The sequence below is a fragment of the Heterodontus francisci genome, chromosome 4, assembly GCF_036365525.1.
Source record: "Heterodontus francisci isolate sHetFra1 chromosome 4, sHetFra1.hap1, whole genome shotgun sequence".
NCBI lineage: Eukaryota > Metazoa > Chordata > Chondrichthyes > Heterodontiformes > Heterodontidae > Heterodontus > Heterodontus francisci.
Genome location: NC_090374.1, coordinates 36393337 through 36417776, shown reverse-complemented (window position 1 = coordinate 36417776; position 24440 = coordinate 36393337). Strand labels below are relative to the sequence as shown.

Sequence of the window (24440 nt, the reverse complement as noted above, 5' to 3'; positions counted from 1 at the left end):
TTCCCTAAAGGACATTAGTGAACCAGATGGGTTTTTACAACAATCGACAATGGTTTCATGGCTATCATTAGACTAGCTTTTAATTCCAGATTTATTAATTAAATTCAAATTCCACCTTCTGCTGTGGTGAGATTCAAACCCATGTCCCCAGAGAAATACCCTGGGTCTCTGGGCTATTAGTCCAGTGATAATACCACTACCCCACTGCCTACCCTGTATTGTCACATGACTGATTGTGGGACCTTACTGTATGCATTTCAAAAAAGTACTTCATTGGCTGTAAAGCACTTTCAGTCATCCTGAGGTCATGAAAGGTGTTATATAAATGTCGGCTCTTTCTTTTTTCGAATAAGAAAGCAAGGGAAGGCTACTGGAGAGGTAGCATTACCAGACAGGCGCTCAGTGAGCCAGCCAATGAGGTGATGGTTATGACAGCCAAGATCTTCTGGACAACTTGCTCCGATGTTGGAAATCAGCTGTGATCAGAATGGTTCACAAATCACACAAAGACTCTCTGTGGTCCCAGCAATTACTGACCTCTCAGCTGGTTAAGCTGCCTGGGAAAGCTGCCAAAGCAAATCATCACATACTGCCACCAACATCACCTTGATTTCTTCAACTCATACCAAGCAGGATTCAGGAGAGGAAGAAACACCAGATACATCCAGACCATAATACCCACGTCTTCAATGGGAAAAAATTTGCATTGGTGGCATTCCTGGTGTTGAAAAAAGCTTTTGACGTGGTTTGACATAGAGAATCTGATATGCCATCTCCCAGCTCAACATCCTCAGAGCTAATTTGATGGCAATTGAATTTTCTGGCAGAGAACACAATCAGCATCAGAGTGGGCATTGTACTTTCCACCAGCCTTTTCCCAAAGGTGGAGGTTTCTCACTCTTGCACTTAAAACACCCACTGGCCTGAATTGATTGTCATAGCTTCCAGAATATCTGCTATAAAAGCAAGTGATAAGGGCAATAAACCCTAAGCTTTTGAAGGAATAGGGCAAGTATAAAGGCAGTGCTGTTTTGGGAAAGACTTCCAACCTTGGGATTGTGGAGGCATCAACGTACCTTTTGGCATCATTGATGGACAATGGAAGCTGACATGATGCTCACGTATGATGTTACTGCGGAATAGAAAATAAATGATAAATCAGAAGGCACAATTTGGAGCTCTGATGCACATGGAGGTAATCGTATGAGCTTGGAAGAAAGATCATTTGAGGAGATGTAGTTACTGCATTGGTGCAGACATGAGTGGAACCATGAGAGCAACGTTGCAGAGATGGGCTGTAAGGATGGGCATTGATGCAAAAGGCAGTGGACTACAGTGTTGAGGCAGGGAGGTCAAGGAAGGACAGCAAACCATTTGTAGCTATTTCACAATATTTCATTTGTGACTATTTTACTAGGTTAATACCAATGTTAAAATAGCATGCAAGGAATTTCATAAAAATGTGTTTGATATCTGTATATTAATATTTGCTCAGCTTCATTTCAATAGCCAATGTTTATTTCTCCTTTTTTATTGTTGCTGCATGAGCCTTGTCCCATAACAGGGGGGGAAATCAGACTGGGTGTTAAAATAGACCAAACCTCTCCTTTTGCTGAAGTGCATGAGTTTTGAACTGACACTAAAATGCACCCACTAAAAACCTTCTCCCAGATAAAGCCAGCACTTAGATCTTGAACTTTGGCAGGTTTCTCAACTGTGGGGAGCATCGTCCTGCATCCTTATTTTGTCATTTTTAGCAATAGTGGCTGGATGATGACCAGTAAAAGAAACTCTGCCTGATTTTCTCCTTTCCAACCCTCGGCTGTGTTATTTCTTCCCCACTGAGCTGAGATCAGTTACCTCACTGGCTATTGGGGCGTAAACCTTAGTTTTCCAGATGACTCAGCTACTCGCTGCTTTAATCAACTCACCCATCGAAGGAACAGTGGTCGATAACTTTACGTGAACTGTTTAAGTGGCAATCAATCCTCCTTCCAACTGATTACAAGTATGAACCTTATACCACTGAACAGTGAAATTAGTAGGGGCACATAATAACAGCTTATTATGAATTTTTAACACTGGTGTTTGAACAGGTTTCTCTGCAGTGAATAAGTCCATCAATACATTATGAGTTGTGCAATCAACTACCATCAGAATTACTGCACCTCCTTTTGCTGGCTTCTGATAGTTTTGCTTTAAATTATTGCCCCAAATATATTTCTAAACTGCTTTATCTGCATTTGTGTGGCATGAATGTTACTTGTCACTCAGCAGCTCAAGCCTGGATGATATCCAGGGTCATACATAGACTGCTTCATTATCTGAGTTGTTCTGAATGGTACTGGACACTGTGCAGGTATCAGTGAACACCCACACTTCTGACCTTATGATGGAAGAAAGGCCATTGACCAAGCAGCTGAAAGTAGTTGGGCTGAGGACACTGCCCTGAAGAAGGCCTGCAGTGATATCCTGGGGCTGAGATGCAACAACCACAATCATCTTCTCTTGTGCAAGGTATGACTTCAGCCACTGTTGAGTTTTCTCCATGATCCCCATTAATTTCAGTCTTATTAGGGCTTCTTTGAGTCACATTAGACCAAATGTTGCCTGAGGTTGCCTCACCATGTTTCGACTAAGGCTATAATGAGTAAGTGCTACTTGATAGGTAACTCCTTCCATCACTTTGTTAATGATTGGGAGCAGGCTGATGGTGCGGTAATTGGCTGGGTTGGATTGGCCTGCTTTTTGTGGGCAAGACGTAACTGGGCAATTTTCCTCAGTGTCAGGTAGATACCAATGTTGCAGCTACACTGGAACAGTTTAGCTAGTGGCGAGGCTAGTACTGGAACATAGATCTTCATCACTACAGTTGGGATATTGTTGGGGCCTATAGACTTTGTATCATGCAGGCCCCCACCTGCCAAGAATGAGGCATATTAATTTTGTTATATGAACATTGATTTTAAACTTGCTGGGAAGAGAAGGCCTGTTACAAGGACTGCCAGACACTTAGCTGAAAAAAAATTGCATACTAACAAACAGTGCTTGTGGAGGCAAAAGGACCATTCCCTGACACATTCAACCTACAATGGGTTTTGATCACCAGACATTGAAGGGGTAAGGAAGAGCATTAAGACTGTTGAGGTGATACAATCCACAAAAGCCAGGACTGGTTAAACCAGCTGGTTACATGACTAACTGGTTGGTCCAGGGTTTTTTAAACTAGCCACAGAGTTTTTGAACTGAGGAGAAAGACTGTTTACTCCTGGAGTAAGAAGACCTCTCCTGTCTGCTCTCATCTCTTTCTCATAAACCTCTGGACTCACTGAGGACACATGTACTTCAACAGAGAAAAGTCTCCTAGATTGAACAAGGTTTAAGAAGAATACTGGGCCCCAACGAAAAGCAAGACCTACCTACAATCAAGGATTTTACAGCGAGCTTGAAGAACAGTAACCAAACCCAGCTTCAGATATTGCCTCAAACTTTTCCATTTTATTTCTTCTGCTCTTTTCTGTCTCTATCTGCATATGTGTATCGCATATGCATGTGAACGTGGCCACATCGCGTATCCATAGGCGTTAACTGAATTAGAGTGTAAGTTTAATAAAGTTCAACCTTTTGTCTTTAAACCTAAGGAAACCTGTTTGGCTAGTTTATTTGCCTTATAATTGGAAGGATTCATCAAGAAGGAGCTAAAAACACAGTGTGTTAAAAATTAAACCCTGTTACGGTAAGACCAGGTGAAGGCTGAGAGGGAACCCTAGACCCCTTTCTTTCCTGGTCGTAAGATTTTGCATGTAATGTTCTGAAGTTGGCTCATTAGCATAGATCCAGGTACAGATTTTGATGAGAGCAAAGAGCATCTGAATGGTGGGAGTGAAAAACTGCATTTGAATGAAATTTAAAATGATGGGGCCAATGAAGGGGATGTGTCAGAATAGAAGGTCAGAATTTCCAAAACCTTCAGAAAAACTCAGACGACATCTAAATCCATCAGTAGCTTTAGCTAATAGTGAAGGAGTAAAAAAAAAGAATCAGAAATGAAGGGAAAGGAACCCCAAGTGCAGGAATAATCCAGCACCCAAATCCTTGGCTCAGCCTCTGGGGCCCATCAGACGTTACTCATTTCAGCCAGGCTAACACACTGGCACTGTTGCATTCACAAACTTTTCATAGCTCTCTCCACCCAACCATCAACATTTTTTGTTTCAGTCTTCTACTTCTAAACCTATTCAAATATACGAAGACTAATTAAACTGAATTCAATTTGCATTGGCTGCATAAGCCTGATTAGATTTAAATTCAGTTCTATTGGTGACTCCCGCCAAGCTACATGGAGATGTCAATCATGTGTCAGCATGGACAAAGCTTTATGGAAAAGTGATTTCAATTTGGTTTGGTTTCTGGAGACTTTGAATTACCTTTTTGTTTAAATGCATGCGACATCCCTTTTTATTGAGGCAGACTTCAGAATTGCACAGAATTCCCACTGGTTGGCACAAACCTTAGTTTCAGCTTGGTGCACTGCCATTCATTCTTTGCAAGTTTGATTTTTTTACAATCAGTGAAACATGCTATGAAGTAAAAGCAATTAAATACCACTTTTTCACTGGAAAGAACTGACGTTCATTATAACTATATTTTCTGATTCCTTCATTTGTTGTTTTTCCTCTCTCCACTAACTTCTGTCCTGACACGGCAGGCACTGTACTCCAATCAAAAGGGCAGACCACCCCTCCTGCTTCCCAACCTCCAATAATGCTGATCCTTGGCCACAAAAAGTTGTCTGAGATTGGTCCACAGCAGACACATTCTCTGATTACACTTCCCTCCCTCTATATCAGCATGCCAAACCTCTGAATGATGGATTATCAGGCTGACAGGGGAATTTGCCACACAAAGAAATTTAACGTAAAAGCTTGTGTCGCCTTTGCTTCATGGAATATCACATAATTTTCTTGAAAGCCAGCAACTTTTGCTCATGAGAAAATGAGGTAGCGCAGCCCCTTTAGAGGTTAGGGTCAACAGTCAGGTAAATAGTGACACTGTAATGGCTCTCAATTTGGGTATCAGATACTTGCAACTGGGTGCCAAGATGCTGACCTCCAACTGCAAGGTTACTGTACAGTTTTCTTCCATGATTAGCATCTCAAATATACCTTCTTGTGTATTATGAATTGGTGTCTTGAACCAAAATGGTGGAATTATCGTTAACACACTGTTCTCTGTAAAGCAGAGAGAACAGCAATACATTTCATTTTGTTTGTTATAAAAAATGCACTAAGTGCACAACATAAGGGGATGAATTCCTCTGTAGCTCTCTGTAGCAACACCATACATGTTTTTGACATAGATTTCCACTGTGTGGCGTTTCTAGTGAAAAGGCTGTGTGTAAGTATTTATAAGGATACCAATGGACCTTTGATACCTTGTCCAAGAAGCCGTTATTCAAGTATGAGCCAGGCATTGTCAGCAAGATGTTTAATTGTGCAGAACAGCCGAACCCTGATTCTGTCCTCACCCAGGGGAAAAGGTCACATACACAAATTTTCTGAGCTGTGCTTAGAATGTCTCTTTAATGAGAAAATTAGCATTCTCCTGTAACTTAAAATCTGCTCATTTAATATGGAGAAACTCTTATGTATTTGTTGTCATAAAATGAAGACTGGAGAAATAAAGTATGGTAATCTGTTTTCAATCCACCTCATTTTGACAGGCAAGATTGAATAGACTTCTTAAATAACTCAAATATACAATAATTTCTACCTCAATGAAACTCAGCGAGAAACATTCATTACACTAAGTATAACACATATTAACCAAACACATATATGCAAATTACTAATTAGGGATAAACTCTCCTGTAACGCAAAAATCATGCTCCATCTGTAGAAGACTTTCACGTTACAGTTGTTGTGCTAGAAGGAACTTGAAAGATACATTAACAAAAGTACCATATCAAGAAGGTATGCTAATTAAACTCAATTTACATTTATAGATTATGTTGATTACAAATTAGAAATTCTTTTGTAATATGGTAAGTAGCAATTACACAGGCAAAACACCAAGGTATTGTTAGATTCTGAAGGGATTAATATCCTTTCCCAGGTGGTGATGCTATTTATTTCATATCATTACTCATTGTTCTCTCAACTTATCCTCCATAAATGACAGCCATTCCTAATTACTCTGGTCAGAGCACTCTGAGATCGCTTGTGTAAGATGCCTGCGTAGTCGTGGTGTATTTTCCTCAAAGTATTAGGGGAGAAATGATGTAGTTGAAAATTCATAATTCATGTAACACATGGGCGTTTATGCCTTCATCATGTAAAATATTTTTCTTTCCATGAAGAAAATGTAATGTGGGTCACTTTTGGCCTTGGGAAAGAAAAGTATATGACTAAACTTATAAATTTAAGTTCATAAACTTAAGCTCATCCAAAACTCTGCTGCCTGACACCCAGCTCTACTGCATTACCACCTTCTGGGATCCCTCTACAGTCTCTAAATTGTCTAACTGCTTGGCTTACATCCAGTATTGGATAAGACGAAATTTTCTCCAATTAGATATGGAAGAACAAAACCATTATCTTTGATCCCTGTCACAAACTCCATTCTCTAGTCACAAATTCCATTTCTCTCCCTGGCAACAAGGCTGAACCAGACTGTTTGCAACTTTGGTGTCGTACTTGATGCTGAGATGAGCTTCCGACCTCATATCAGCGCCATCATTAGTACTGCCTATTTCCACCTCCGTAACATCACCTGACTGCACTCCTGCCTCAGCTTATTTGCTGCTGTAACCATCAAACATGCCTTTGTTACTTCTAGACCTGATTATTCCAATGCACTTCCATCCTCTGTAAACTGGAGGCATCCACAACTCTGCTGCCCGTTTCCTAACTCACTCCAACCCCTGTTCACCTGTCACCCCTGTGTTCGCTGACCTACACTGCCTCCTGGCTAAACAATGCCTCTGTTTTAAAATTCTTATTCTTATTTTCAGATCCCTTCGTGGCCTCATCCCTCCCTAACTCTTTGGGCTCCTCCAGCCCTATAACCAACCAAGATATCTGTGCTCCTCCAATTTTGGCCTCCTGCGCATCCCAGCTTTTAATCCTTCCACTGTGCCTTCAGCTGCCAAGGCACAAGCTCTGGAGTTCCTTCCCTAAACCTTTCTGCATTGCTACCTCTCTTTCGTACTGTAAGACACTCCTTAAAACCTACCTCTTTGAACCTCATCTGCCCTAATGCCCCCTTATGTGGCTCAGTCAAATTTTGTTTGATAATGCTTCTGTGAAGCACTTGAGGACAGTTTATGATGTTAAAGATGAAAGTTGTTGTTGATAAAGAATGTTTTGACAAAATGAACAATAGATATATAAGAAATGTTAACAAAACATTGCTGAATTTTTCTTTATTCAATGAGAAGAATCAATTAATTACCACCATCGGTGTTGCGTTACAGTTGTATTTTATTAAGAACTTTTACTGTGATTGAGAATGTGGTATACAAATAGAACTGATCCTTACTTCAACTGTTTTCCCATATTCCAGGTTGCTGCTCCTTTTTTTTAAAAAAGCAATTGGAAAAAGAACCAAAGAGGGAGATGAGGATTTTTTTACACTGAATATTATGATCTGAGAGGGCGGTGGAAGCAGATTCAAAGTAGGTTTCAAATGGGAATTGAACAAATACTTTAATTTGCAGGACTATGGGATAAGAGCAAGCGAGTGGGACTAATCAGATCGCTCTTTCAAAGAGAAGGTACAGGCATGTTGGGCCGAATGGCCTCCTTTGGCCTTGTATCATTCTAAGATACTATGATACTTCTCCCTGCACAGATAAGCTAGGCTACTGCGGCTGCTGCTTTCTGAAGGGATGTGCCTGGGTGTTGCCTCTGCACGGACAGGCTTGATTGCTGCTTTCTGCAGTGATGGCTGCATTTTGCTCTGTTCTGGGAAAAAAAGCCAATAGCTGACTGCTCTATGTGAACTGACACCTTTTCTGGTTGCAGTTAGCATGGTACAAAGCATGGAGTGGGCTATAAGCTTTCTGCATGGCAGCGTCTGAAAGTTATCTACATGCTGATAATCACTGGACTGATTACTGCTGTTGGAGAACACAATAGTGGAAATACTGACATGGAGTCTCATTAGCCTAGTAGTTTCTGAGCCAGGATCCTGGATAAAAATTTATGAGTCAGGATTACCGCTGGGGTCATGTCGGGAATCTCCAGTGAAACATTCGAACTTTGAATTTTATTAACACGACCAAAACCCTGCAATATTTGGTGATTTTGAGTTTTGCCTTGAAGATAATTATGTTTGCTTTTTGAACTGTGGCTCTGTGGCCGAATGCACCCACCTCATAGGTCACTGGGTCAGATAGACCAAAAAATTCTATACTGGGTGAGCTGAACTCACCCAGGTTTCAGCCAAAACTGTGCTGATCAATCTCCCTCTGATCTAGCCAAGCAATAAAAGGTTGTTTTATTTCCACCCCCAGCTTGCCATATAAAAACCCATAATGGGCCCTATTTTAACTCTGTTTCAGTGAATAAAATTGGACCCAATCATTCTAAGAAGGCAATATTGGTGGTACAAAGATACTTAGCATTACATTAAATGTAGCAATAATGCTGATAACGAAGAGATTCCAGTGCGGGTAACAGGATGCTATGCCAGTCTAGTATGCTGAAGAATGCTGGCCTTGCCAGTGATGCACATATCCCATGAAAGAATTTTTAAAAAAGGAAGTGAGGTAGCAAAGAAGGTTGTTGCTCAAATCTGCCATTCAAGGTAAATGATAGAACAAATGTACGCACCTGTAATTTCACACAAGCTGGGTTCCAGCTTGTCTCAGGATGCTGTCAGAGGGAGGTGTAAGGAGGGACATGGGATGGAAATTAAAAGATGTACCACCTGGGAACATTATGGTATGCCATTAAACAATTGTTATAAAGCTAAGGAGTTCTGGGAATGTTGTATACAAGATAGGGACTGAAAAGAGGGAAAGTGGACAATATACATGTTATCACCAGAAGGAAAATCATTGGGCCTCATTCTGCAGTGACAGTAATGGCGAGGCTAACAGGACTTATCGTTACTGAAGTGCAAATTGAGCAGCAACTGTTGGCAACTGCACAGGCACAGTTACTCTCAAAAATCTGGAAGGTGCTCTCCGGGATGTGCTGTCCAGAAACAGCACCTTACCACCTCGTTTCTCATTCAAATGTATTGAAGGGCCTGATGTTCCTGTACTGACATTGGAGATATGAACTAAATGCACCACAAAAATTTAGGGCTTATCCATTCTCGTGCAAGTACCGTTTTGCACACCTGATAAGAATTACTGCCAATCCACCTCCTCAACACCAAAGATTAACTTTCACAAATGTGGAGTCTCATTCCTTCAGATTTTGATTACTGTCAGAGAGTTTTAAAAAGTTATCTTTCTCTTTTATCTCTCTCTCTCTTAATCTAATCTTTTATCCCTTTTTTTGGGCTGAATTTTCCAGACATAGAATATTTCGGCCATCGGAACCATTTATGGGTCTATAACTCGGTCGTCATAGCAGCGTGCCTACTGGGTCAATTTGCCGAAAGGCGGCCAATTAGCAGGGCGCCTCTGGATTTGCCATCCAATGAGGGATAGCGGGTGGGTTGAGGAGGTTGGGCCAATGAGCATGCCGGCAGCCTTCACAGCAGCTGGAGTATCAGTGTGCTGCTGAAGAGAAAGCCTCAAAGGAGGGCGGAGCGAAATGGCTGCAAGAAAAGGCTGAGGGAACCGGCAGTCATCTCTGCACCCTGAGCACTGTCTGTGAGAGCAATCTCCAGGTGCTGTTCTTGCAATGCCAAGCCTCTGCCTGTGGATACCCTCAGGCTTGCCATTTGCCCCATCAAACAGTCAGATTGCATCTTATTTTCATGCTGCTCCAACCTCCGGCTGTGCAGCTGCCTCCTCTGAGCAGCCGAGGTTCTGACTCAGCCTGGGGCCCATGCACTGGTATCAACATTGCATTGACCTTGGAAATTTGCTGCTAATTGTCCATTTCGCAAGCTTAATTAGCTTCCCGTCACTGTCGCAGAGAAGCTGCCTCCAGGAAAAGCGAGAGTAGGCGGGAACACGTCAGGGAACTGGCACAACACATTTTTCTCTGATTTTGCTCACTCCCCAGCCTTAATGGGCCTGCTAAAATTCCCCCCATTATTTTGCTTTCTGTATCTGATTTGACATTGAATTTACTTCTAGCATACACGTCCTGCTTCAGGCACTGTGCTGCTCATTAACGATTCTTCAATCTGATTGGGTAAGGAGATACACTGTTCCTTTCCCTTTTTTCACAGGTCCCAGATGTTGTGTAGAGGGTGCTGTGCCATTTGGATGTCCTGCTGATGGCAACTTGCAAAGCAAAACCCATGGAAAGTCAATGGGATGTCCCGCTGATGGCAAAATATGAACAAATATCATTGTTTCTCTCTAATCTCCAATTCTAATTTGTCACTCCCTCTTTGGAAAATTGCCCTAACTAAAGGGTTTTCTAGCCGACTGGCTGTGGTACTAGGCCAGCAACTCGAGTTCAAATAGCACAACCCCCAGCAAGTTAGTAATTTGTAGTCGGGCAGCAGGAAAAAATTACAATGAAACCTACTAAAAGGTAGAAATACCATACCAGCAATTAAAGCTACTATAATTGTTTTTGATTAATTTCATATCAAATAGCCAGGGAATTTAGTATGAAGAATTCTGCACATGAAAGGAATTATAGATATGAATAATTTTTTTTATATGGCTTTCAAATGTAGCTTTGCAATGCCAAAAAAGTATTGTTTTTTTTAAGCCACTTGATCAAAAGATTTAAATTGAGTGGATATGATTGAATCACCTTCTGCCCCAGGTGCTTGCAGAAATTTCTCTTCAAATCATTTTGAATACTTCCACACTGTGCACATTGCTTAAATCTCCAGTGCGGAACATGCATAGAGTTAGGCAAGGGAATTAAAAATGGGAGAAGCCAGAGAGTTCAACATTAATTCAGAGATCTGAACACTTGACACAGATGGCCTGAATATGGTTCCTTCAATTCAGTTTGAAACAAAAACACATTTCATTACACTGATTATTAAAACCATTAGAGCCTTGTCATGAGTAGTGATGCCAGCAGTGAACAGTCAATCCGCCCTGGGCCCATATATTGTATGTTCCGCTGTTCAAAGCCTCTTGTGTAATAAGATTGGACAGGACCTGCCATTTTATATGTAAATCCATCCAATAACTACAGGCGAGTCGGTGGCCCCCTCTTTTTCTTAGCAAGTGGCCAGAACAATGCCTCCAGCAAGTGTCCTTTCTTCCCGAGAACTGCTTCAGTTTCCCTGAGCTAATGTTAATTGGTACACTGAAGCCCTTAGTATATCTATAAAAACAGTGATCTAATTATTTCAGCTTTCATGTGGCGCAGCGTTAAGACATAGAAACATAGAAAATAGTAGCAGGAGTAGGCTATTCGGCCCTTCGAGCCTACACAGCCGTTCAATACGATCATGGCTGATTGTCCAAACTCAGTACCCTTAGACATGTTAGAAATATTAACTATTAGGGATGTCAGCAAAGGAAACTTCCAAAATGCAGAAAACTAATGTCTTTCTTCTGCTGTAGGCCAAAGCTGAGACCATAGTGTCTGACTGTCATCTTTTATTTCATTCTGGCAAGTACATTATGACAAAACCACTTTAGCAGAGCTGACAAACAGTCCTGAAAAACCATCATGGTGTGTATGTCTATCACATTGATTCTCTAGCTGGGGTTGCAGAGACCTTCCAGGGGTTAGCCCACAGGTGAGTGCCTTGGGTGACCGCCAAAGGTGCTGTGGCCAAAGATATGATGCTTCCCAACTCCTTCCTAACTCCTCCGGGCTTCTGTTCTCTTTGTGTTCCTGATCTTTCCAGGCTCCTAATCTCCTCCGGGTCCCTGCTCTCCCCTGGACTCATGTTTTCCCTCGTGTTCCTGCTGTTCTGCGTATTTTTGCAATCCCTCGTATTCCTGCTGTCCCTCATGTTCCTGCTGTTCCCTTCCTACTGTCCCTCGTGTTCCTGCTGTTCCCTCGCGTTCCTGCTGTTCCCTCGTATTCTTGCTGTCCGTCGTATTCTTGCTGTCCCTCGTGTTCCTGCTGTTCCCTCGTGTTCCTACTGTCCCCCGTATTCTTGCTGTCCGTCGTATTCTTGCTGTCCCTCGTGTTCCTGCTGTTCCCTCGTGTTCCTACTGTCCCCCGTATTCTTGCTGTCCGTCGTATTCTTGCTGTCCGTCGTGTTCCTGCAGTTCCCTCGTGTTCTTGCTTTCCCTCGTGTTCCTGCTGTTCCCTCGTGTTCCTACTGTCCCCCGTATTCTTGCTGTCCGTCGTATTCCTGCTGTCCGTCGTGTTCCTGCTGTTCCCTCGTGTTCTTGCTTTCCCTCGTGTTCCTGCTGTTCCCTCGTGTTCCTGCTGTTCCCTCGTGTTCCTACTGTCCCCCGTATTCTTGCTGTCCGTCGTATTCTTGCTGTCCGTCGTGTTCCTGCTGTTCCCTCGTGTTCTTGCTTTCCCTCGTGTTCCTGCTGTTCCCTCGTGTTCTTGCTTTCCCTCGTGTTCCTGCTGTTCCCTCGTGTTCCTGCTGTTCCCTCGTGTTCCTGCTGTTTTGTATTCCTGCTGTTCCCTCGTGTTCCTGCTGTCCCTCGTTTTCCTGCTGTATCTCGTATTCCTACTGTCCCTCGTTTTCCTGCTGTTCCCTCGTGTTCCTGCTGTCCCTCGTTTTCCTGCTGTTCCCTCGTGTTCCTGCTGTTCCCTCGTGTTCCTGCTGTCCCTCGTTTTCCCGCTGTCCCTCGTGTTCCCGCTGTCTCTCGTATTCCTACTGTCCCTCGTTTTCCTGCTGTCCCTCGTTTTCCTGCTGTCCCTCGTTTTCCTGCTGTCCTTCGTGTTCCTGCTGTCTCTCGTATTCCTACTGTCCCTCGTGTTCCTGCTGTTCCCTCGTGTTCCTGCTGTCCCTCGTGTTCCTGCTGTTCCCTCGTGTTCCTGCTGTCCCTCATGTTCCTGCTGTTCCCTCGTGTTCCTGCTGTTCCCTCGTTTTCCTGCTGTCCCTCGTGTCCCTCGTGTTCCTGCTGTTCCCTCGTGTTCCTGCTGTTCCCTCGTTTTCCTGCTGTTCCCTCGTGTTCCTGCTGTTTCGTATTCCTGCTGTTCCCTCCTATTCCTGCTGTTCCCTCGTGTTCCTGCTGTCCCTCGTATTCCTGCTGTTCCCTCGTGTTCCTGCTGTCCCTCATATTCCTGCTGTTCCCTCGTGTTCCTGCTGTTTCGTATTCCTGCTGTTCCCTCGTGTTCCTGCTGTTTCGTATTCCTGCTGTTCCCTCGTGTTCCTGCTGTCCCTCGTATTCCTGCTGTTCCCTCGTGTTCCTGCTGTCCCTCGTTTTCCTGCTGTCCCTCGTTTTCCTGCTGTCCCTCGTTTTCCTGCTGTTCCCTCGTGTTCCTGCTGTCCCTCGTATTCCTGCTGTTCCCTCGTGTTCCTGCTGTCCCTCGTATTCCTGCTGTTCCCTCGTGTTCCTGCTGTCCCTCGTTTTCCTGCTGTTCCCTCGTGTTCCTGCTGTCCCTCGTTTTCCTGCTGTTCCTGTGTTCCTGCTGTTCCCTCATATTCCTGCTTTCTCCATGCTCCTACCGTTCTCCCGTGTTCCTGCTTTCCCCATGCTCCTGCTGTCCCGCATGTTCCTGCTGTTCGCTCGTGTTCCTGCTATTCCTGCTGTGCCCTCGTATACCTGCTTTCCCTTGTATTCCTGCTGTTCCCTCATATTCCTGCTTTCCCTCGTATTCTTGCTTTCCCCGTGTTCCTGCTGTTCCCTCGTATTCCTGCTGTTCCCTCGTATTCCTGCTGTTCCCTCGTATTCCTGCTTTCCCCGTGCTCCTGCTGTTACCTTGCATTCCTGCTGTTCCCTCGTATTCCTGCTTTCCCCGTGCTCCTGCTGTTACCTTGTATTCCTGCTGTTCCCCCGTGTTCCTGCTCTTCCCGTGCTCCTGCTCTTCCTGTGTTCCTGCTCTTCCCTCATATTCTTGCTTTCCCTCGTGTTCCTGCTGTTCCCATGTTCCTGCTGTTCCCTTGTATTCCTGCGTTCCCTCATGTTCCTGCTTTCCCTCGTATTCCTGCTTTCCCTGTGCTCCTGCTGTTCCCTTGTATTCCTGCTTTCTCTTGCGTTCCTGCTGTTCCCTCGTGTTCCTGCTGTTCCCTCGTGTTTCTGCTGTTCCCGTGTTTCTGCTGTTCCCTTATATTCCTGCTGTTCCCTTATATTCCTGCTGTTCGCTTGTAGTCCTGCCTTCCCTCGTGTTCCTGCTTTCCCCTTGTTCCTCCTGTTCTCTCGTATTCCTGCTGAACCCCGTGTTTCTGCTGTTACCCCTTTTTCTGCTTTCTCTGTGTTCCTGCGGTTCCCCTTTTTCCTGCTGTCCCCCGGGCTCCTGCTCTCTCCCAGACTCCAACTCTCTACGGGATTCTGCTCTCTCTATGCGCTTGCTCTCTGGGTGCTCCTCCTCTCTCCAGGTTTTCCAAAATTTGGCAGATAGAGTATAATGTGAGAAAATGTGAACTTGTCCACTTTAGCAGGAAGAATAGAAATGCAGTACAGTATTTAAATGTACAGAGATTGCAGAACTTGGCAGTACAAAGGGATCTGTGTGTCCTGGTACATGAATCACAAAAGGTTAGTATGCAGGTACAGCAAGTGATTAGGAAGGCAAAAGGAATGTTTGCATTTATTGCAAGGGGCATCAAGTATAAAAGTAAGGAAGTTTTACTGCAGCTGCACAGGGCCTATGTGAGACCACATCTGGAGTACTGCGTACAGTTTTGGTCTCCTTATTTGAAAAAGGATATCATTGTGATAGAAGCAGTTCAGAGAAGGTTCACTCGACTCATTCCAAGGATGAAAGGCTTATCTTATGAAGAAAGGCTGAACAAGTTGGGCTTCTACTTGTTGGAGTTTAGAAGTGTTTAGGTGATCTGATTGAAATATGTAAGATCCCGAGTGGACTTGATAGAATGGATACTGGGAAGATGTTTTCCCTTGTGGAGGAGACTAGAACTAGGCGGCACAGTTTAAGAATAAGAGGTCTCCCTTTTAAGACGGAGATAAGGAGAAATGTTTTCTCTCAGAGGGTCGTTAGTCTGTGGAATTCTCTTCCCAGAGAGCAGTGGAGGCTGGGTCATTGAATTTATTCAAGGCTGAGTTCGATATATTTTTGATGGACAAAGGAGTCAAGGGTTATGGGGGGCAGACAGGAAAGTGGAGTTGAGACCACGATCTGATCAGCCATCATCTTATCGAATGACAGAGCAGGCTAGAGGGGCCAAATGGCCTACTCCTGTTCCAAAATGCTCCGTTCCTGTGTTCCTATAACACTCTGTGAATGCCAGACGAAACAAGTTACAAATCGACCCTGTGGGGCTCTGTTTATTCTACATGAGACATGGGTCACATCTTAAACTGAAATGACTGAATCTCAGTCCAGTTAAGTGATAGTTGAGTAATTTTCACAGGAACAGGAGAAGCTGGTGCTGTCATGATGGTGTCAACTCCGGCAAATTCTAAATGGTGCTGAAAAATTCACTTCTGCTTCAACTTTTACACAGTAGATATTTTGGAGTCACTTTAAAACTTGTAGAGGTTTAATGTTTTTTAGTTTTAGTTTTAGAGATACAGCACTGAAACAGGTCCTTCGGCCCACCGAGTCTGTGCCGACCATCAACCACCCATGTTATACTAATCCTACACTAATTCCATATTCCTACCACATCCCCACCTGTCCCTATATTTCCCTACCACCTACCTATACTAGGGACAATTTATAATGGCCAATTAACCTATCAACCAGCAAGTCTTTGGCATGTGGGAGGAAACCGGAGCACCCGGAGGAAACCCACGCAGACACAGGGAGAACTTGCAAACTCCACACAGGCAGTACCCAGAATTGAACCCGGGTCGCTGGAGCTGTGAGGCTGCGGTGCTAACCACTGCGCCACTGTGATAAGTGCGATATGGAAGGTGCACTTTTGAAAATTTCCAACACTATTTTCATGGCAAATCACTGTGTTATTTTGATCCTCCAACTTAAATATTCTGCCTGGTTGTTTATAAATGGAGCTAACTGGTTTGCAAGCCAACAGTTCCTGGTGACATAATTACCTTTAAAAGCACAGTTGCCTGTATTACTCAGCAATTAGACACCAGGAAACACACTTATAGTAATGCAAAAGGGATAAAATTATTCTGTTTTGCAAAACAGGTCATCTTAACTGGTTCTCCTCTCCTAACTAATTGAATAGTGGAACAGGCTGAACAGCTGACTCCCGTGTCTATCTTCCTATAACTTAAAATGGAGGCTTTTCTTTTTCACTGTATTGTAAAGCCTTCATTATTAAATATTTAATTTTTAGTTTGGACTGACACTCTCTTTCCCTCATTAGTTTGGGTGTTGTCCCACCAAGCCCTGTGAATAACTTCAGAATGGGATTATCCCTTAGCAGGGAGAGTGAATGGTGTGAACCCACCAAAAACTGATTGCTACGAAACAAACATTCCCTGAAATAGAAAGATACAAAAGCGTGGAAGAATTTGTTTTATTTGCATGGAGCAATGTTGGAAATTGGAATGAGGAAGACAGATTGTGGGCTTTTGTAAGACTGCTGTGTATCTCAATATTTAGGTTAACGATCCCAGGCTTTCTATGTTGGCTTTTAACCTGGAAAGTGAGGCTGTTTTCATGTCAAGGAGTGGATGAATGCTCTGGGATTCTGAGGTAGATATAGAAAAATATATATTACACCATGCCCCCTGGATTTTCAAGGCTTGGGCTCGTAAATGGCAAGTAACCCACGTTCGCCCCACATAAGTGCCAGGCAATGATGATCTCTAATAAAAAAGAATTTATCCATCGCCTCTTGACATTCAATGGTATTACCGTTGCTGAATCCCCCACCACCAACATCCTGGGGGGTCACCATTAACTAGAAACAGAATTGAAGCAGCCACATAAATGCTGTGGCTACAAGAGCAGGCCAGAGGCTGGGAATTCTGCAGCAAGTAACCCACCTCCTGACTCCTAAAAGCCTGTCCACCATCTACAAGGCACAAGTCAGTTGTGTGATGGAATACGCTCCACTTGCCTGGATAAGTGTGGCTCCAACAACACTCAGGCAGCTCGACACCATCCAAGACAAAGCAGCCCACTTGATTGGCACCCCATCCACCACCTTCAATATTCACTCCCTCCACTACCGACGCACAATGGCAGCAGTGTGTACCACATACAAGATGCACTGCAGCAAATCACTACACCTCCTTCGACAGCACCTTCCAAACCCACGACCTCTTCCACCTAGAAAGACAAGGGCAGCAGACGCATGGGAACACCACCACCTACAAGTTTCCCTCCAAGCCTCGCACCATCCTGACTTGGAAATATATTGCCGTTCCTTCACTGTCGCTGGATCAAAATCCTGGAACTCCCTCCCTAACAGCACTGTGAATGTACCTGTACCAGATGGACTGCAGGGGCTCAAGAAGGCAGCTCACCACCACCTTCTCAAGGGCAATTAGGGACGGGCAACAAATGCTGGCCTTGTCAACGACGCCCACATCCCATGAAAGAATACAAAAAAGTCTGCAAATTTTTAATGTATTTCTTTGGGATCAGCAATTAGGTATCCCTTTGCTTCCCTGATAGGTGGAACTGCTGTTGTTGGTATAGCGTGTGGGAGTTTTTCTGGCTTGTCCCACTGTTCCTACTTTTTAACCTTCATCTGTTGGAGGAGTTTCTCTGTTCCTGCTGACAATGTGCTGTTGAGTTCAGTCCTGGCACGTATCAGGGCTCACTCAGAACTCTGCGATTGGTGTCTGTCATGCTGGGTTCCTATTCTTGTCTCCGCTATTCTTTGGAGGAGAAGGAAATGATATGACCTCTAAGGACTGTGTTGGTCGTTTCCAAGAGGAGCACAAGGGCAATACTGGATTCTCTGTTCTAAAATATGCAATGTGTGAACTGCAAACTGCCAGGACCCTAGGCCATCAAGGAGCGCTGGATTTAGTCACTGGTTTCAGGTAGTGGGATGGTAAGTGACTGTGAGTTGGATGATAACCAGGCAAGGTCAGAGATGGTTACGAGCCTGTTATTGCAACTTTGGACTTGAAGTAGGTGGACCTGCTTCCGGAAGATGTAGTCAATTCTAACTCCCATACCCTGGTTATTACCTTGTTCTCTGATGATTTGACTAGGGCCATCCTGTGGCTGTTGAGAGCTTGTCTAACTGTTAGTGAAGGCCACAATTAATGGCTCCTCACATAATTAGTGCATGTACCAAGTGGGGAGAAAGTGGGAGGACTGTTGAGGTATGGAATGTGGGAGAATTCATAATTGATGTACATACACTGTGAGCCAAAACAAAAACTAAAACAGCCAAGGAAACACAAAACATCTTTCAAAACTTGTACTTCCCTTTCCTCCATCCCTTTTAATGAACACTTGCATATTTGACAGTTCCCTAGCAATCTTGGATGCTTGTTGTGCATAGGCATTTTTATGAATGAAGGCAGATCTGCTGCATACGTAGGGAAATAAGAGGGAGGTGGGGAGGCCTCTTGACCACCAGGGGTATAAAGGCAAGGAAACAACAGGGGAATTCAAATGATGGAAATGCCTTCTCATTAAAAGTTTGAAACAAAGTTCCTTCTCTCTGCATCTTTTTGCTGAGAGTTTCCTGAGCCATTCAAAAAACCTGCCTGAAATGCATGTGATGTGCATTACAGCAAAGACTGGGCACAACAAATCTCCGCCCACATTTCCGCTCCGTTACACCCTGATTGTACTCCTTTATGGTGTAAAGGAGCTGAACGTTTACTCTACCAAATGAATAGAAAAGATTAATGCTCAACATTATTTCAAGTTAAACTACGACTGCAGGTCAAGGTGCAAATTGGTTATTGGCAGATTCAGGACTGATGTCATACTGAAGGATCAATTTTGACCATTTCTGATGGTTGGATACTGTAGCCAGCTGGCTGGCCACCCTTTCACGTGGTGAAGAAGTGAACATGCCTTTGAGGCCCTGGCCACATGTGAATTTGACAGGCAAACTGCAGACACCAGACAGGACTCCTGAAACAGCTTGGTATTCCTTGATCTCAGAAAAGTTGGCTGATCAAAATGTCAACAGTGGCCCACAGATAGGGGAGGGGAGGGTAGACAGGAATGACCAGGCTGGACAAGGATAGAGCAACAGCGGCCCAAAGTATTTTTGTACAGCTGGAAGGGACACATGAAAAACAAAGTTTAAAGTCATTCTCGTCATTTCCTGATCACCAGTACATATGGGCAAAGTGTTCGTGTTGTAAGCTCTGCCCTTGCAATTGCAGTCATAACTACAGCATTAAGACAGCCATTTGCATGGGAATGGGTCCTACCACTTGTTTCAGGCAGGAATGTCAGCCGTCCAATGGTTGGCCTCTGTGAATGATACAGCGTATTGATCACCAGGGCTAATGGGGAAGTTCGGCTGCCCACCTGGCCACTTTACACCAATTTTTTCCAAGTGAAAATTGGCCCCAACCAGACCTGGAATGTCTGGTTAGGAGATGAGAGGCAAAAGCTCCGGAATCATTTGAGAGACAGTTAGAAAGTGTGATAGTGGAAACAAAGCATTCTATGGAAGGATGATCCAAGCGGACTGAATATCCTCTCTCATCTATATTTATCTTTTGTAATTTTTGTAATAAGCTTAAGTTGGTGAAAATCTACAGTAAAGAAAATGGCTGAAGGTAGGCAACACTGGATAGCTGTTAGGGATTGATACCAGGGTGGGTGAGAAACATTAAATAGAGTGCTCCAGGAAGCAGTATTGGAAACCCTACTGTTTTAATTTATATTAATATTCTGGATTTAGAAATTCAAAGAAAACTCAATCAAATTCACAGATGATACCAAACTAGTGGGAGGTATTTGACTCTGAAGAGGCAGTCGAGGACCTACAAAATAAAATCTGTATGGGCTGATAAGTGGCAGATACGACCTAAGGGCCTCAGTCGATTTGGCATTTAACACGTTCAGTCACTGAGAAGCAGCAATCAATATAATGAATAGAATGCTGAACTAGATACTCACATACAATTTAAAGGATATTATACAAGAACCAAAGTATTATGGTAAGAACACATCTTGAATATTGTGCTTTGTTTTGGTCAAATGATGGAAAGAAGAAAAATGAAACCTGTGCACAGAAGAGATATTTTGCTGATCCCTAGCAACTGTGAACTGGGATGTGCACTAATATTTCCTGGGGGTCCCGGCAATGTGCTAATATTTGCGTGGCATCCCTGGGAGTTTGTTAGCATTTACAAGGGACCCCTCAGAATGTATTATTATTTTCCCAGTAGAAACTGGGTGTATGAGCTGGCAGCCATTTTCCCTCTAAGCTGTATGGCCCACGCAGGCTGTCCACAAGTTGGCCCCTTTAAGTTACTGTGCTTGCATGGCCGCGCAAAGAAATTTAAAGGGTTCATGCATTTAAACAAATTGTCCGCGCACTCCAAAAAGATTCAGAGGGTACATTGGCTGGCAGTTAAAATTGCTTGCAGAATTCACCTCCGCAGTCCCCCACTGATTCTGCAGGTTACCATACCTCCCAGAAACCAGTGAGATCTTTCTTTTAAAATGCAGACTGGACTATGTTGGCATCTGTTAAGTTGTTATTTAAACTGTGGGGCTGAGCGCAGAAGTGGCTGTGGCTTTCCCACCAGGTCCATCGAGTGGAAGAGGAGTCGGGGCCCCAAGAGGCCCGAACCGATCTTTTCACTTTTCTGGACTTTCTCTGTAGGGCCCAGAAGAGCAGAAGTACATCGTGTTGCTGTCCATCAGCCATCTGCTGCTTCCCGCTGGTTTTTGGCTCAAAAACTGGATGGTGGCACACAGATGAGGTCCAAGAACTAAAATCGACAGATTCCCACCCATTAAAATAGGAGTTAATGTCCTTGGTAGGATGGCAGGATCCCCAAAGACACATTGTACAGCGAGCTCGCCACTGATATCAGACCCATCGGCCGTCCATGTCTCCGCTTTAAAGACTTCTGCAAACGCGACATGAAATCCTGTGACATTGATCACAAGTCGTGGGAGTCAGTTGCCAGCGTTCGCCAGAGCTGGCGGACAGCCATAAAGGCGGGGCTAAAGTGTGGCGAGTCGAAGAGACTTAGCAGTTGGCAGGAAAAAAGACAGAGTCGCAAGGGAAGAGCCAACTGTGTAAGAGCCCCGACAATCAAATTTTACCTGCAGCACCTGTGGAAGAGCCGGTCACTCCAGAATTGGCCTTTATAGCCACTCCAGGCGCTGTTCCACACACCACTGACCACCTGCAGGCGCTTACCCATTGTCTCTCGAGATAAGGAGGCCAAAGAAGAATGTCCTTGGTAGAGAATGGTGCAGGAGAGAACTAGATGAAATAAAGTGCCTGGGTATGATTTATAGTTTTCTATATATGGCCTGTGTTATGTTTAGTGTTTAAGTGTGCCTGCTATTGTGTGTACAATCATATATTTGCATATTATTTCTGACTGTTAGTGCAGTGACACCCACTTATTATCTCAGCAATTTATATTCGAATCTAATTATACCGTAAACCCAAACTATATCAAATTTATTACTGCATAATTAACCAATTTTATGTCCAAATAAAGACTAGTTCCTGTTACAAATAATAACAGTTCAAAGTACTTCATTCAGCTCGTCATGTACTGCCCTATCATTACTGTTGGAAATACATTATGTTAATAACTCTAAGGTCAGCTTTCATTGGTGCTTGTTTACTTCACATCGTGGGAGAGTGGGGTCCATGAGCTGCTAAACCCAGTCCAGTGGCAGAATCATCATGGAGCTGGTGTAAAAGCACTAATGGTCCGATTATGGGAGAGCTACAGCTGTGTGCTGCACTTCCTTATTTAAGTTTAGTGTCGGGTGCCAGTATCTGAAAGCCTGCTCAGCTGCGCTGTGGAATATGGAGACCCAATTGTAAAGCAATATAGCCTTATGGACTATTACCCCACTTGCATGACAAGAGACTCAGGATCTGAAGCAGATTTGTAGACTCACAATTTTCTGCATCTATAATGCCATCAGTTCGTTGCAAGTTGAGCACACGATTGGACAACTGTGCATGTGTCATGGGAAAGTGTCTTAACTCAGAAATATCAAATTCTTTTTCAGTGTTCAGACAACTCTTACGATATGATTTTGAAGTACACTTCAAAAGTGCTCCATTGGCTGTAAAAGGCTTTGGAAGTGTCGTGAGGTTGTGAAATGTAAGTATTTTTTTCTTGCTTTCTTTCTTTCTGGAGACTGTTGATGTGGAGCTATCACCAGCACAGGGATATTGGCCAAATGGACTCCTTCCATGTTGAAATTTTATCTTTATATTTTTCCCTACATTGCAACAGTGACTACTCTTCAGAAGTATGTACTTCATAGCAGCCAGTGCATGCAGAGGTAGAGGCTTTCTAATATTTCAACTGATAGATGGTAGGGAGTATGTAATTATTGGAAGGGAAAAGAAACTGGAACATTCTACTGCATTCAGTCCCCATTCTGTGGAAAAGACTCACAAGGGAAAGCTCCCCTTTAGTTGGTGTTACCCCTGCCTGCATCTCCTACCCACAATGTTTCCACGACAAGCCAGTGGCTCCAGTGAGCTTTCTTGTAAATAGAGTGATTTATTTTAGAGTCATTTATGGGAGGAGGCCCATCGAGTCCATGCCGGTTCTCCAAGGAACTATGCAGTCAGTCCCACTCCCCAGCTCAATCCCTGTATCCCTAAAATAAATTAGTTGGTGCCAGATTATTGTAGATGATATGAAATTGTGACTTAGGGCAGCAATTTATGTACTACCTATGCAATGAACAAATGATGGAGATGGAGAAAAGGGTGTCAGAGGAGGAGGAGGTGGTGGTGGTTGTTGTTCATAGCTACAGATCCAACGAAATCCAACTGTTAATGATAGCAAGGTGCCACTGGAATGTATGATGGCATTAAGAGAGCTTTTGGGCCAACCATCAAGAATATCGCCTCCCCCCCCCTGCACCAAGTCTAAATCAGGGGACATGATCACTGACCAACGCAAGCAAATGGACCGCTGGATGGAGCACTACCTAGAACTGTACTCCAGGGAAAATGTTGTCACTGATACCGCCCTCAATGCAGCCCAGTCTCTGCCAGTCATGGATGAGCTGGACGAACAGCCAACAAAATCGGAACTCAGTGATGCCATTGATTCTCTAGCCAGTAGAAAATCTCCTGGAAAGGACGGCATTACCCCTGAAATAATCAAGAGTGCCAAGCCTGCTATACTCTCAGCACTCCATGAACTGCTTTGCCTGTACTGGGATGAGGGAGCAGTACCACAGGACATGCGCGATGCCAATATCATCACGCTCTATAAGAACAAGGGTGACGGCGGTGACTGCAACAACTACTGTGGAATCTCCCTGCTCAGCATAGTGGGGAAAGTCTTCGCTCGAGTCATTTTAAACAGGCTCCAGAAGCTGGCCGAGCGCGTCTACCTTGAGGCAGAGTGTGGCTTTCGTGCAGAGAGATCGACCATTGACATGCTGTTCTTCCATCGTCACAGGAGAAATGCCGCGAACAACAGATGCCCCTCTACGTTGCTTTCATCGATCTCACCAAAGCCTTTGACCTCGTCAGCAGACGTGGTCTCTTCAGACTACTAGAAAAGATTGGATGTCCACCAAAGCTACTAAGTATCATCACCTCATTCCATGACAATATGAAAGGCACAATTCAGCATAGCGGTGCCTCATCAGACCACTTTCCTATCCTGAGTGGCGTGAAACAGGGCTGTGTTCTCGCACCTACACTGTTTGGGATCTTCATCTCACTGCTGCTCTCACATGCGTTCAAGTCTTCAGAAGAAGGAATTTCCTCCACACAAGATCAGATGGCAAGTTGTTCAACCTTGCCCGTCTTAGAGCGAAGACCAAAGTACGGGAAGTCCTCATCAGGGAACTCCTCTTTGCTGACGAGGCTGCATTAACATCTCACACTGAAGAGTGTCTGCAGAGACTCATCGATAGGATTGCGGCTGCCTGCAATGAATTTGGCCTAACCATCAGCCTCAAGAAAATGAACATCATGGGACAGGACACCATGGGACAGGCAACCATGCTCTGGAAGTGGTTCAAGTGTTCACCTACCTAGGCTCAACTATCACCAGTAACCTGTCTCTCGATGCAGAAATCAACAAGCGCATGGGAAAGGCGTCTGCTACTATGTCCAGGCTGGCCAAAATGGTGCACTGACACGGAACACAGAAGTCAGAGTGTTTCAAGTCTGTGTCCTCAGTACCTTACTCTACGGCAGCAAGGCCTGGA

The 24440-nt window shown here is 44.1% G+C and overlaps 1 protein-coding gene across 1 annotated transcript; it reads right to left on the bottom strand.

Annotated features, from left to right (window-relative positions):
- Positions 1-12059: 12059 nt before the first annotated feature.
- On the bottom strand, positions 12060-13661 carry LOC137368787 (dentin sialophosphoprotein-like). Its single transcript, XM_068028991.1, has one exon. It carries the CDS (start codon positions 13659-13661, stop codon positions 12060-12062), a length of 1602 nt encoding a protein of 533 aa, XP_067885092.1.
- Positions 13662-24440: the final 10779 nt, after the last annotated feature.